General features: G+C 33.6%; 1 protein-coding gene across 2 annotated transcripts in view; it reads left to right on the top strand.

The window, feature by feature from the left end:
- The first annotated feature begins 12,582 nt into the window (after window positions 1-12,582).
- Window positions 12,583-14,402, top strand: part of LOC108752777 — a 14,828-nt gene continuing 13,008 nt past the window's right edge. For both annotated transcript variants that reach the window (XM_018493862.1, XM_018493861.1), the window contains exon 1: window positions 12,583-12,895. In XM_018493862.1, the coding sequence (XP_018349364.1) occupies window positions 12,820-12,895 (76 nt within the window). In that variant the 5' untranslated portion in view covers window positions 12,583-12,819. The remainder of the gene's footprint in view (window positions 12,896-14,402) is intronic.

Genomic DNA, 14,402 nt, shown 5'->3' with positions numbered 1-14,402 from the left:
ATTTTTTAGTATATCAAATATTAAGAACAAAAGCTCTTAATGATTTTATTAGTAATATCTAAGATATTTCTCACAATATCAACGTAGTGAAACTTAAATGTTAATAATAAATATTCGTCTTCAAGTAATGATAATAACCCAGCAATTTAACACGCCCAAAATAAATAATAATTTAAATCTTATTATTCAATCCGTCTGTGTCTTACGGGCAAAATTACAACGTTATATTCCTTCTTTCGAATTCCTGTAAATACTGTATATGTACTTGTAAAAAAGAAAAAAAAGGAACTAAGGGATAGTCTAATCGCTTGACCAACACCGTTATGGTGAACAAAAATGATGTAATATAATGTTTTTTCCGTGTAGAATAAAAAAATGGGGTTTATTATCCGGTAGTCTGAAACTTGTAAATATGTAACCGCGTACGATTGTATCGTGATAATCCAGCTAAATCACTTATCGTGCCAAAAACGTGCAGTCAAAGGCGACGCTTCTTCAGTCAAATTTGAAAAGATAATCACAAAAAATGTACGATCGAATAGCCTATCTCTAAATCGCGTTACATCCGTATTTTTAAAAACTATCTTATTTCTCTCTCAGCTTTTTAATGCACGCTCTATAATTTTTTAATGTGGATTTAAAGCGATTTGAAAATCTTCAATTTAAACTCGATGTACGATATTATTCGCCACATCAAAGTAACATAATTAAGAGCTGAAAATATTCGTGACGCCCGGCCACCACCGCAATTATGCTGCACGATTATACTCGTCTGTACTTTATATGACTCGTGTATATGTACAGTACACGCGCTGATGTACACCCAATGTAAATAATATAAAAGCGAAACACGTCCGAGTAGACTAACTGATCAAACAAAACCGATGTTCTTACTGTTTCGATCTTATTGATCCTCGCTTCGTTAAACTGTAGCGAAAAATTCTGAGGGAAGCGAACCGAGAGCTTCGTTATTTCAATAGCCGATAGTGAAATCATAATGAAGTACGAGTATATCCCTCGTACCACGAATGCGTTCAAATAATGCTCGAAAAGGCTTCAAGTTAATTGAATGGAAAAAGAATACGCCACACATGAAGGAAGTTCGTATAAGTTGATTACGGTTTATGTACTGCCTTGTTTTTTAATATATGTATAACCTCGATTTAATAATTACGAAACATATACCCACGATTGTTAATCGCGCTTTGAACCGTCTCGACGACCACTGCCATTGTGGTGTTTGACCTTTTGATAATTTGCGATTTATTGTATCGGTGCGATTATATACATATGTAATATAGGTAAATAGCACATAATACTAAGTGTAATCATTGTAATTGAACTAATGTAAATACAGCCACATACTTTTCTTGTAACGGCTACGAGACTACTGTAATGTTTTTATGGGCAACAAATTGACATTTATATCCATCAAAGTGTGACTACAATAAAAATTACGATAATTGGTACTTTTGGCACAATTTCGTTGGGGACAATTTATGCTTGTTTATGTGGTACATGAATTGTTATTATAAAATACATACGTACGTTGAGAGAGGAAAAGATAAAAAAATTTTTAAATATTAATAAATATCAAATAATACAGAATGCACATCTTTTTTACATTAATTATGTTTGCTGCATAATTTGCTTAGCAGTTTTATACGTTATAAAATTTTGTTCGTGTCTTATTATATTTTATATATCTTTATAATTTATTTTTTTATAAATAATAAAGTATATTAAACTGTACATATTTGATCAATACATTATTCGTGTATATCAATATATTGACTATATACACTACAATAAAATCGTAATTCTTTACTAAATAAATAATATTACATTTTTGATTATTTATCGATCGAGAGATGAATACAAAATAAAACAGTTTCGTCGACTGTAACATCGAATGGTAACCGGACAAATGTTATCCAGTCATACCGGCTATTTTCGCAACTTTCCAGGTAACCTTACTCACGTTCCACTAGATGACTGCATGTATTTTTTTATTACAGGAAAAAGAATAATTACGTAAAATATGTAGATATATAAAGTACCAATCAAACAAATTTTTCTGTTTTTATGTTGAAAACATTATGCCCCTTCCCCCCCCTCCCCTCCCCGTAATAAATTTATCGATTGTAATGAGAAAGTGACGTCACTTATTGTATCAGATTGATAAGATTTACAACCGTCCATTGAAATCTCTAAATCTTTTGTTGATCCAGACGTACTTCCTCCCGGGAAATCCCGTGTCGTGCCTTGCACCAAATCTTCGGCGCCCGACGTCGCGTTCACCGTTAGAGGATTATTCGCACGGCTCTTCATTGTCAAAACACGATAGCTCCCGCCGGCGCGCGACCCAGTTTCTGACAGAATTGCTCGAAAGCCGCGTTGTGCATATATTCCGCAAATACGTGAAATTCGTCCAATCTAGGACGAGAGTACGTCCGACTCTACGTAAATATAGGTACGGCATTTATAACTATCAGCATTAATTATACGATTATTATGTTGTTTTCATATACGCGGCTACGTGAAAACCGGCTCGAGAAAACCATCTCCTCAAATACACAGCATTCGCGCAATACATGTCAATATGTGAACGAGGGTCTACGTGAAAGTTACGACGCAGACTATGGTGAACCAGGACAGTCATTATACGGCAATCACCGTGATTATTGTTTACCGAGTCAAACGGAGAGGGAGGAGAGGGTACTCAGGGTTATCGTTTGTTTTCTTTGCGTTTCTTCACGTAGTCACCTGATACCGCTCCAATATTTCTCTCGACATTTCATGCCGATTCGATTATAGATAGACCCTTCAATATTTTCACGAATGGACATGGATGTGTTTTCGGTGAAGGGTAGAAATGGATAAGTTTAATTTTTAAACATTTTCTAGAATGTCTGCTTTCGTGTTCGACTACAGTATTCGACTACAAAGGGGAGTATTCCTAATCGATAAGATACGTGAAAGCCACGATTGATATCGAAAATGTCAAACTTATATGGAATGGTGACATACGGTAGATATTTCTGATCTCTGAATAACGGTTACTACGCGAGAAACGTTAAATTATAAATTTAACCCGATTCCTTTATCCGCGGAACTCGACAAAATGACGATACGACAAGGATACAAATATCAGGAAAATCTTCACATAAAAATCAGCTGAGACAAATATATATATACGCGACCGCGGTATCGCGAAATCCTTTCGGCCTACTTTCGCGTTTTCTTATCCAGGACGCGGCAACCTATAAAGAGAAAGAGGATTCGCCGACTTTTTCGGCCGTATGATATCACAGATTTCTATACTAGGCTAGCTCTTTATCTAATCTACATGTCAAGTTCAATCCCTTCTCATATCAGAAAATAGTCTCTTATTTGCGGATCATCCGAAAAAGTCTGATGTTTATCGGCAGGTGTAGTCCACAATTGATAAAAAAAATATTATATTTCATGTCGGGAAACGATGATTCCATGGTATCGCATTTTTGATATATGCTTATTCATTATACCACGATTGTACATTCTCGCGCAACAGCAATTAGAATAATCATCATTCTTTGTAACGACGATATAATATTTAAATAAATGATGATGAAATCATTCATCAAAACATGTGTCAAAGTACGGCTTTACCTCGCGGTCCAAATAAGATAAATTTTATCATTATTATAAATATATATTTTAAGACAAAATTTCTTTTAGACATTAGCATAAAATATATGTTCTCCTTTTTATTTGTATAATACCGAAAAATGTAAAAATTATTGCTGATTGCAATTCCTTATCGTTAACTACAACTTACGTAGCTTTATTACGTATAATACTATTTTATGATTTAGTATCAAAAGTATTTTTTCACTCTATGGTTTCTGCTAATGTAATAAGTGAATATATATTTATATTATAAATGGCTGCAGAGTGTATAACTAACACGCACTATAGAAGCCTTATGTTCTTTTTCCATTGCAGCGGCACGATATGATCATCGTACGTAAAAAGAAAATTACACACGATCGTGAGACAAACGTGATAACTCCGTCGGAGTTAATTTAATTATTTTCTAACACGTTGCCGAGTAATCTCGAGAATCATGGATTACTTGTCTATCGAATGAATCGATAAGCTGACGCCAACTTCTAAGGTACATTTTTGTGACGCGAATATTCATAGAATGTGGAATAATTATTCCTCCACGTGTCGTTTTTATTCTTCGAGGTGAGTAATTATTCTACCATTAATGAATCCTTCTCGTGTTGCATCGCGACGTGCAAGAAATCACGAAACGAAATACTTCATTAACTCTTTGCGAGATGTATGCGGGATTAAATTTCATCTTCTAATTCTCGTTTGTGTAAAAAATAAATTATTAAATATTTTAAGTGGTACAAAACATTTTTTTTACTATTTTTTTAAATAAATAATAAAACTAATAAATTAATAGAAATAAATTATGGAACGTCTGAAATATCTATAAAGGATATAAGTAATTTGAGAAACCCTCATTATCAGATGAGCTTTTAAAAATTGATAATTATTAGAAACATATTATGTAATTTTTACACTTTATCAAGACATTATAGCAATATCGGCTGTTTACTTCCGTAGGTGTGGTTTATCGCCCAAGCGTTAGGCGAGGATAAAAATAGAAAATACATTTGCTGCGGACAAACACGTCGCTAGATCCAAACAACTGCCAGATATTATTTAGAAGAGTCCTACGTTCATTGTAAAATAAAGGTTGCTACTTTTGTCAGCTTGAAACGATTACATTTGATACGATAAACACAGACGATATTAATATCATAGATTAATATTTAAATACCGACCGGCAACTATAAATGTTTAAATTGGAACAAATTATCGTCATGTAAATAATGAAAGTAAATATATATCTGCGTACAAACACTCATATAATTTTAAAACCACATAATCCGAACGAGAAAAAACGTAGAATTCAACGCATTGTTATTATCACGGCAATAAAAACAAAATGAGTTACCTATCATGCTAAGTGATAAAATAGATAAGTTGAAAGTTGTTAGCTCTCACCATAGATAATACTAGCGATAAATTAAAAAAAAGAAGTCGCAAGCTTGCGTTTAGTTCCTTGAGACATAATATCATAATATTATATATGATTTTTTATTGATTTTAATCCTGGTAAAGGAATACCGCATTCGATGCGTAATGTAATGACATTGATATCGCAAGGTCTTTATAATATTATGAATATATCAAAATACAGAGAAAAAAACAATTGTGATGTCTGAAAAGTCTTATCGCAAATAATCGTTTTTTGCTCGGAGTTTCCAGATTAACAAAGGATTCCCGTTTGCGGATAACGTCTTTATCGTATTGAATATTTAAAAAAAGACAAAAAAAACAGTATGTGTAATATATAAAAAATGTAAGTTTTTTTTCATTCTGTAATTATGAGTTTAGTTGAAAAACTTCTTTGGTGTCTGATTTCCGTATATTATTAAATCATTAATAATATAAATTTAATTAAATGTAAAATATTCGAGAATTAAATTCAAAAGAAAAAAACTATTATTTTTTATTGCTTTAGAATTAATTATTACATTCTGTTCATTTTAAAAAAAGCGTCCTGTTCTTTGCTTCAAAAACTACTGTCGAAAACGTACAATAATATTGTTATCATTGTCTATAAAAATTCACATTATGTGAATTTTACATAAATCGTGAATTGTTTATATAAAATGTTATGTAAGAGTTCGTTTTCTAAACGTTACGTAAAATCTAATACAATTAAAAAATGTAGGTTAGATAATACTCAAGATAGTGACTATTTAGTTAATATTTGAAGTATAATCGCATATCGAATGCTTAGATAAAGCCTTAATAAAATGTCTTAAATAAACATAAACCAATATTCACTGATGTTCTAACAATATGTGAACAGTCATTGCAAAAAAGTGTGATGTTTGAATTTGACAAGTGTAAATGCATTTTTATGTTTTTCGTTCATTTCGACAGATAAGTTTTTATCATGCAAAATGTTCTGTGTAAGTATCACGACAAGTTTATAAAACGTCTTGCTGATAAATTGAATGAGAAGCATAAATGCGATATCGCGAAGTATATTTTGAGAGCCGATTATTTTTAGACTGAATGTTTCGGTGCTTTTCAGGCGTGATGAAATTAATTTTGAATATTCTCCTTCACTTATTTTCTATTATTACCTCGAATTCTTTAGTTTGAATTCTTCCGATATAGTCTTTCTATACTTGATCATTGACGTAAATCAGATTAATTTTTCAAATTGCACTAATAACGTTTACCAGTATTTTTATTATTAAAATTAAAAAATGTCGCGTAAAAAAATATTAATATTTTTAACACACTTGCTAAAAAGTAAACTCCATATTAAATGTCAAATAATTAAAAATTGCAATATCATTAGTCTTAAGATAATTACATTGTCTTAATTCTCCAGTTATTATAAGTGTAACATTTAATAACATAACATATAACAATACTGATAATCACAATTATAACACAGAAAGCTGTTATAGTTCGATATTGAATTACAGCGCGACTAATGAATCTTCTAATGAAGCAGATTCGGTATCGCCCGAACTGAATATTTTGACATACGTTTTATCCGTCACATCAATCGAGAAAACGCAAAATCACAATCTCCTACGCACGAGAAAGTTCAGTAACGAATTTTGTAATTGCGTCCACGTGAAATACGCAGCTAATTATCTTTTTCTGCCGTAAAATAACGTCTGATACGTACAATTTCGCAAGAATTAATGAGATTCTTATGGACAACGTCAGCAAGAAAAAAATACCGAACATTTATTTTGAAAAGTTGATGTGATACTAATGCGCGTCTTCGTAATTAAAAGTCCTCGTTGCAACGTCAGCTCATATCGATTCCGTAAACATCGGTCTCTTGACGGTAGAGCTGCAAATACTAGACTAAGGAAAAAATATGTGCGTGCCACTTTATTGTGCTTGACAAAATGTTTACATTTTGCCTTTAAAACAGGAGTGATTGAACGATATAGAAGTGCCGTTATTACAAATATGCAATATTGACAAGATCGAACGACAAGTAAAGCAAAATAACTTTTTAATTTTTTTAAACTCATGCTTGTTTTATCTCAGATATATACAATATTCTCTATGTCTAAATCTTCAGAAGCTTCCAACAACAGAGAATATCACGATATCAGTGATACATAATTGTCGGGCAAGTTTAACGAGTGCATATTTGACGGGCGCGTATTTGCCGATCGGATGGAATAATATACGGTACATCGCGTGCGAGAGAAAATTTAGACATCATGCGCGAAAATTGCGTAATGCGAAAATGTCAGGTGTTCAGATTAGCATAAGACAACAGTAGATGCAGAGCTGAAACGCCACGGTCCAACGAGCATAAGTCCGATGTACGGAGAGAGAGAGAGAGAGAGAGAGAGAGAGAGAGAGAGAGAGAGAGAGAGAGAGAGAGAGAGAGAGACACGAAGAAGCCACGAAACTATAAGCCTGACGAGAGAAGCGATTCACGTTAAATTTTCCTCCATCAAGTATCGCTGAAGTTTAGTCAAGAAAATCAACTGCAGACAAGCGATATGTTACGTTGTCAAACTTATACGATCCTCATCTGTCAATACTAACACAATCTTCTAAAAGAAAAGAAAAAAAGCAAATACATAATACTATCTATAAATATTTTTCTAATCACCTAATTAGACTAGACGTAGATTAGACATAGATTACCAAACAGTCTGTGTAACGCAAAACGTACGACACTAAATTCCAATGGCAGACATCGGACATCAGTTAACGTATCTTGCGCTTAAACTTCTCGTTTATATATTTATATATTTCCGTTTTGCATTCGTAAATCAACAGGATACAAAAAATAAGAAAAACTATTAATAAGAGAATTAATTGCGCTTTGACGTCCGTTTAATAATGAATTCTTATGTAATCTGCGTATATCGTTAGTCCGGTGATACATCGGCGTGTCAATACGTTCTCTCTCTTTTTTTTTTTATATCGACAACATTACTGCGAATTATATCCGACAGTCAATATCAAATAATCGAGACTGAGTAACGATGAGAAGCGTTCTTTCGCGCTGTCCGAAATTCTCCGTCATTGCAGCGGATGATACTGAAAAATCGTGATGAGTCATCGCGGATGTATCGCTCACTACGTTAACACTACAAGATTCATCATAGAAATGTGAGATGCTTGTTAGTCTCGTTCCAGGTAGCTCGTTACCGTCAGTAGTTCTGTGTCAAGTATCGCATAAGTTAGCCTCGACACGTGACACTCACGTAATACCGCGTAAAGGAGCGAAGAATTATGAAAGAATAAAGAAGAAAAAGGGAGTCACCGAGAAAAAGCGAGAAAGAGAGAGAGAGAGAGAGAGAAAACGCCGATCGTAAGCCATTATACGACTTTGACATATTTTCCTTACATTGGTCTCTACGATAGTTAAAATTTTAAAGAACAGCTTCAATCTTTTCTATTTGATGTAGCAACATAATAAAAAAAAGTATTCCATTATTCAGTCATTCATTTTAGAGTAGAATTATTTATTTAGTATAAAAATACCAAAAGTGAATTCCCGTTATAAAAAAAAAAAATATTTTTTACAGTCATTTATTTTCGTTTTATTATACATATCACATTGCAAATTTAGCGTAGATTCTTCCCGTCAACAAATCGATAAAGCTTAGAAGAATCAATTTAACGATGCATGCCTCGTGCTGTATGCGTAAGCAATAATATATGTCAATCCATTCGTCGCCTGCTGAGAATAGCAACAAGTAGCTGCATACCATAAACTGAAAATACTTGCTGCACATGGAACTGCATAGACAATGCATTGGCTTGACGCACATGCTTGTACACGCAGTTCCATGAATTATTATTACATACAAGACTATGTTGCTGTGTATTATGCGCAGCGGCTTATTTTAGCCAGGCAAATGTGCGTTCCTGGTGTTGCGATAAGGTATATGAAACGTTAATTCTCTTGGCTTTACTTGTAACGGAAATACTTGGCTAGGAATTAGCGCGTACGGGCGCAATTGTACACAGACGAGAAGATTATGCTAATTCAGTGGCAGTGATTTGTCGGCATGCGGTGACGACATTTGGATTTGCGGACAACTAAATGTAACTTACAGAAACGAAAATTCAAATAGCGTCGAAGTTCCACACGTGATAAATAACATAACGTAGAGTCGATAATTTAATTCAATGATTTAATTTTCGTCTTCATCACTTATTCGAAGACAGAAATTACCGTTTTCTGTACACACACATACACACACACACACACACACACACACACACACACACACACACACACACACACACACACACACACACACACACATCTGATAAACAGTAAAATAACTACTTAGTTTTCTTACGTAAATAAACTGGTATTGCCATGAACTTTAGTCAATAAAAAGTTCTACGATTAATTTGAAACTATTTTTTGCGTACAATAGATAGATATTACGAGCATATGCTATCTCTATAATTATCTTCAAAATGGATTGAAGAAAAATTGTTGGGACATAAAAATCTTGAGATCTATAAAAAGAAAAGATAAAAGAAATTTGTGTACAAAATTAAAAAAGAATTTCAAAATTCTTCTAGTTTATCAGATAAATTCGACTTTATCTTAATGACTGTCGTAATTGTGTATTACACCATTGTAAGAATACGTGATACGATTGATGATTTAGTTGCGACAACACGAAAATGATATAATATACCGATCCGGTATGACATTCGTTAAAGTTTGAAGAAAAATGACCGGAACGAAACGGCAATTACAGTGGCGTCAATATTACCTATATTAGCCCATTCAGTCGTACAATTCTTCACGCAATATATATTTTCTATGGTACATTTTTCACGTTTGCCTTTGACAACAAATAAAAAACGTCTACTGTCTGTTATTAGTTGAAAGGTGAGTAATGTCTGTTTTTTTTATTTTTCATTTGCGCGTTGTTCTGTAACATTTGCAGAAATGCAGAGTTTAGATATCTTTAGATTCAAATCTCCTGTTCTCCCGATACATTCTGAAACGCGAACGTCCTATCAATCTTCTTCTTGCAATTCGCATTCAACGGGTCTTGGCCATGGCATTAGATCAGCGATGACATCACAAGTAAGACAACAATGACATAAGAGCCGCAACAATGAAGATGTGTATTAATCGTCAAGGTCTATTTAATGGAAAATGTAAGCATTTCCGATCGACGGACGTGCCTATAAAGATATCAGAGTACCGAAAATATAACACATTTTTTCAAGAAGATTAATGAGGAAAAATAAGATACACAAAACTAGAAAGAAAACTATAAAAGAAAAAAATATATATAAAAATGTATTAATATCATATGGAATTGATTTGATTCTTGTTTGTTACATGCATCTCACGTGCCTCACGTCTTGCTGTGTCTCAGATATTGCATCAGGACGATGACCTGCACGATGAATTCTAAAAATGATACTAAATAAGATACTAATGATATCGCATATCAAGGTCTATTGCTCCGATTTTAAGGCTACGACAGAAAAAATTGTTTGCGAATCTTATCGCGTGGATGGGTGATCAGACATAGAAGAACACAACACGTATCAATATCACATTGATATTTTTAGTCGATCGTCACGATCGTTCGCGGCCGGATTAGCACGATTACTGGCAGAAAGTGTTTGAAAAGTGGTAAAAATACCTGGTCGCAAATCAGTTTTTCATTTTTTCATTGCAGCTGTACCTACATGGATGACGCGGCAGCGTAAGATAATACACGTATAAGGTAAAATACGTAAGTAAGATCATTGTTACAGTAATTTCTTCCGAGGAAAACTGACGCATTGGATTTTCACTGAGTTTTCATCTCTTTTACGCAGTATCATTTCGTGAAAGATAAAATCTGTTCATTATCGTGATTGAATGATTTTCTTATCGGCGGAAACATCATATATGATTCTCGTTAATCATTATTTCTCTAATGGATTACGTCGTATCGGTAAAATACGTTCCAAATCTTATCCAGAAACTATAATTTACGTACATATAATTTACGTACATAATGTACATTATTCATTTACACCGAAACAAAAATGTACATCTTCTCTCGGAAAATGAAACGTTATTATTGATGACTTATTATGTTAGTAAGAAATTCTTTTTTTTCTTTTTTGGAATTCTTACTATTTTTATACTAAAGCAACATATACGAAACTTTCGTTAAAGTTGTTATAATTACCCGCATAAGTTTCTAAACATCTTTCCACTATTTCTGCGCGGAGTGTCACAAGAGAGTAAAGGCAAATATATTTATAGTTCCGGTAACTTTATATAATTATGTATTTATTAATTTAAATATTTGTTATCTCTCGTACGAACTCTCTCCGTAAAAGTACAATCGTAAGTTGAAAACGTGACTTGTGAATTATTCTTTGACGAATTTTTTTCAATCGTATAGTGATACTATAAGGGGGGAAATATGGCGATATCTATCACACGACTTCTCGAAGAGCAGGTGCATACATGAATACGTGAGAGAAGGCTTACAGAAACGTCGGTAAGCTGGAGAAAGAGGATTTCGAATAACGTTCGCACGTTCGATGCTTTAAAAGATCGACCGCGTCTCCACGTTTCCTCGAAAATCTGACGTCCAGTTCGGCGGGATCAGCGAGCGCGAAAACATGTAGCAATCGTATTGTGTGCAGTGTGACGAGAGGACTTCGAACCATTTTTATCGATTGATTATTAAATCACCTTAACAAACTGACAGTGTTAATATTTTCAGCATGACTGAGAGAAATTGTGCGACTTTTTATGATACAATCAGAGCTTATCGGTCTAGTCTTTTTTCATCATTTAACGATCCACATGCCAATTATCAACTTGTTATCAACTATCAACGAGAGATCTGTTAAGTGAACATCTCTACGCCATTGGTATATATTTAAACTTACATGTGGCCTTCAACATACCACTCCTTTCTTTGCACGCTTTACATTTCAAAAAAGAAGAAAAGAACGCTGCGTGTACTTTAAGAATCTAGATATGAAATAAAAAGGTATATCAATTTTATGATAAATTGATTCAGTCCGAGAATACAAAACGTCATTAGATGTTATATAATATTTAAAATTATGTTATCTATTTCGGTAAATGCTGCGTTAACCGGAGTATATTAATCAACGAAGGTGTGAGTAATGCTAATTGTAATTACAATGAAGAATCACACACAGTCACGATGAAGAAATTACAAGCGTCGTTAGGTCGACAGGTAGTCGTCCTGAGAGAAGGCTGGAGAAGGATGGAAGGAGAGACGAACGGAACCACGTTGTACTTCACATCGAGAGGCGAGGATTTCAGGCTCTCTTTAGCGGCGCGCACCAGAGAGCGAGCAGGAACGGGCCGTCCCACGACGAGGCGCGTCCGTGGTGGGGTGTCAGCCGTGGCTTATCTGGCGACTTTATGTATATTACGATACCCGAGGCAGGAACACGAGCAGTTCACTGCTGGCTAACCGGTCGGAGAAGTCGGCGAAGCCGAATCGTCTGCGCGGCGCGTCTCGTGCACGAGAGAAAGAGTGGAAAAACGTGTTTGAACTAGAAACCCTCTTTCTTTCTTTCTTTTCTTCTTTCTTTCGTGTTTTGTCGCGTGTGTGCAATAAACATCACGTGTATCGCGCTCACGTTCGCGAAAACAACCGCGTGAACATCAACGTGGTGCGTCTTGGTGCTGCTCTCAACAATCATTTCGATCCCAGAATGATCGTTTTGGCGTGGTGCCTCTTCGTTATCGTTTCGTTCCTTGTGGCGAGCAACCAGGCCTTCCCCTTACCAGGTACGCGTTTTTTAACGAAGTTTTACGACGCATTTATCTCATAATAATGTATCTCAGAATCGACGGAATAAACACAAGATCTTATGATTCATTGTATAAGTTTTTCTCGCCGGAAATTACGATACTTTCAATGAATTTACGCATGATAATTATAATTGTTATTAATTATAATTGTGATGGAATGAATATATCGAATTTTTTTTTCTAGTTTTCTAATATATCCGTCAAAGGCATAAATCAGTTTTGCAAGATCTTCGGTCACTTTTGGTAATAACCTGTTTCAAGTCGATACTAGTACGTGAATCGCCTATCGATCGTGTGATCGCATTTAAATTGTTAACATCCTTAAATGACTTCAAACAGCATTACGTATTTTGCTTGAAATTAATCATAAACATTATTTAAATATTTTTCTTAGATCTTTAATTATGAACAAATATGATGAAACAGTGCTCTAAACGAGATTGCATTAATCACGAGTCTGTCTCAAAAGTAACACAAGATGACAAAAGTATTTTTTATAGAAAAATATTCGATTAATTAATCGATTTCCATAATATAAGTTTTTGAATTAATAGAATTATATATATTTTTTTAAAATATTTTTCTATGAAAAATACTTTTATGTAATATTATCCAATTTTTTATTATATATATATATATATATAATAAAAAAAATCAATGTAAAATATCTATAGCTTTAAAGCGTTCTATAATTTTAAATTTTACTTATATCTGTTTTATTCTTAGACCATTGTGAACTTCACGCCAGTACGCGAATTAATATCGCGTTAGATATTTCATTGGATCTAATACTCATAGGTCATGGACCTTACTTAAACTATTTAGGGTTAAATCTGGTGTCATTTCCGTTTTGAAATGCTTCGAATATTGCACTTGGATCACGGAGTGCTATATTTTATTGGAGCACGAAGAAGAAACATGATGTTTGCAACTTGAAGAAATTCACATACACCAAAATAAAAGATAACAAAAAAAAAAGAAAGATATAACATGTTTTATCAATACGCTTGAAGAAGTCTGGTTCGTTGGACCGTTTCAATCGATCCAATTCCGAATATAGATAACTTTATATTATTCAAAGCACGACGCAATCGATATGATTATGAGATTTCAATAATTCGATTTAATCCTTCAGTTTGTAGCCTTCCACTATTAATTAACCTAAGTCTAATCCATCTCGTGTCGGACCTTAATTTCTCATAGCCAATTAGCGCATATCTTAAGTAAGCATTAATGCATATATTAGCCAAGTTCCTTCCATCAAGGAAGACGAGAGATTTTCCAAGAATTATGTCAAATCATTCTTGATATTACTCGTACTGACGTGAACTACACAATAATCTAAAAATAAAATATCAGGGGAAATTGAAATTTAAAATTAAGCAACGCGCTTTAAAATTCATATATTATTTTAACATTTTATATATTATATATAATTTTAATATCAATAATATATAGTTTCATATATATATATATATATATA

Source organism: Trachymyrmex septentrionalis, unplaced genomic scaffold (assembly GCF_001594115.1).
Source record: "Trachymyrmex septentrionalis isolate Tsep2-gDNA-1 unplaced genomic scaffold, Tsep1.0 scaffold62, whole genome shotgun sequence".
NCBI lineage: Eukaryota > Metazoa > Arthropoda > Insecta > Hymenoptera > Formicidae > Trachymyrmex > Trachymyrmex septentrionalis.
The sequence above is the reverse complement of the archived record's forward strand: the minus strand, read 5'-3'. Positions and strand labels throughout refer to the sequence as shown.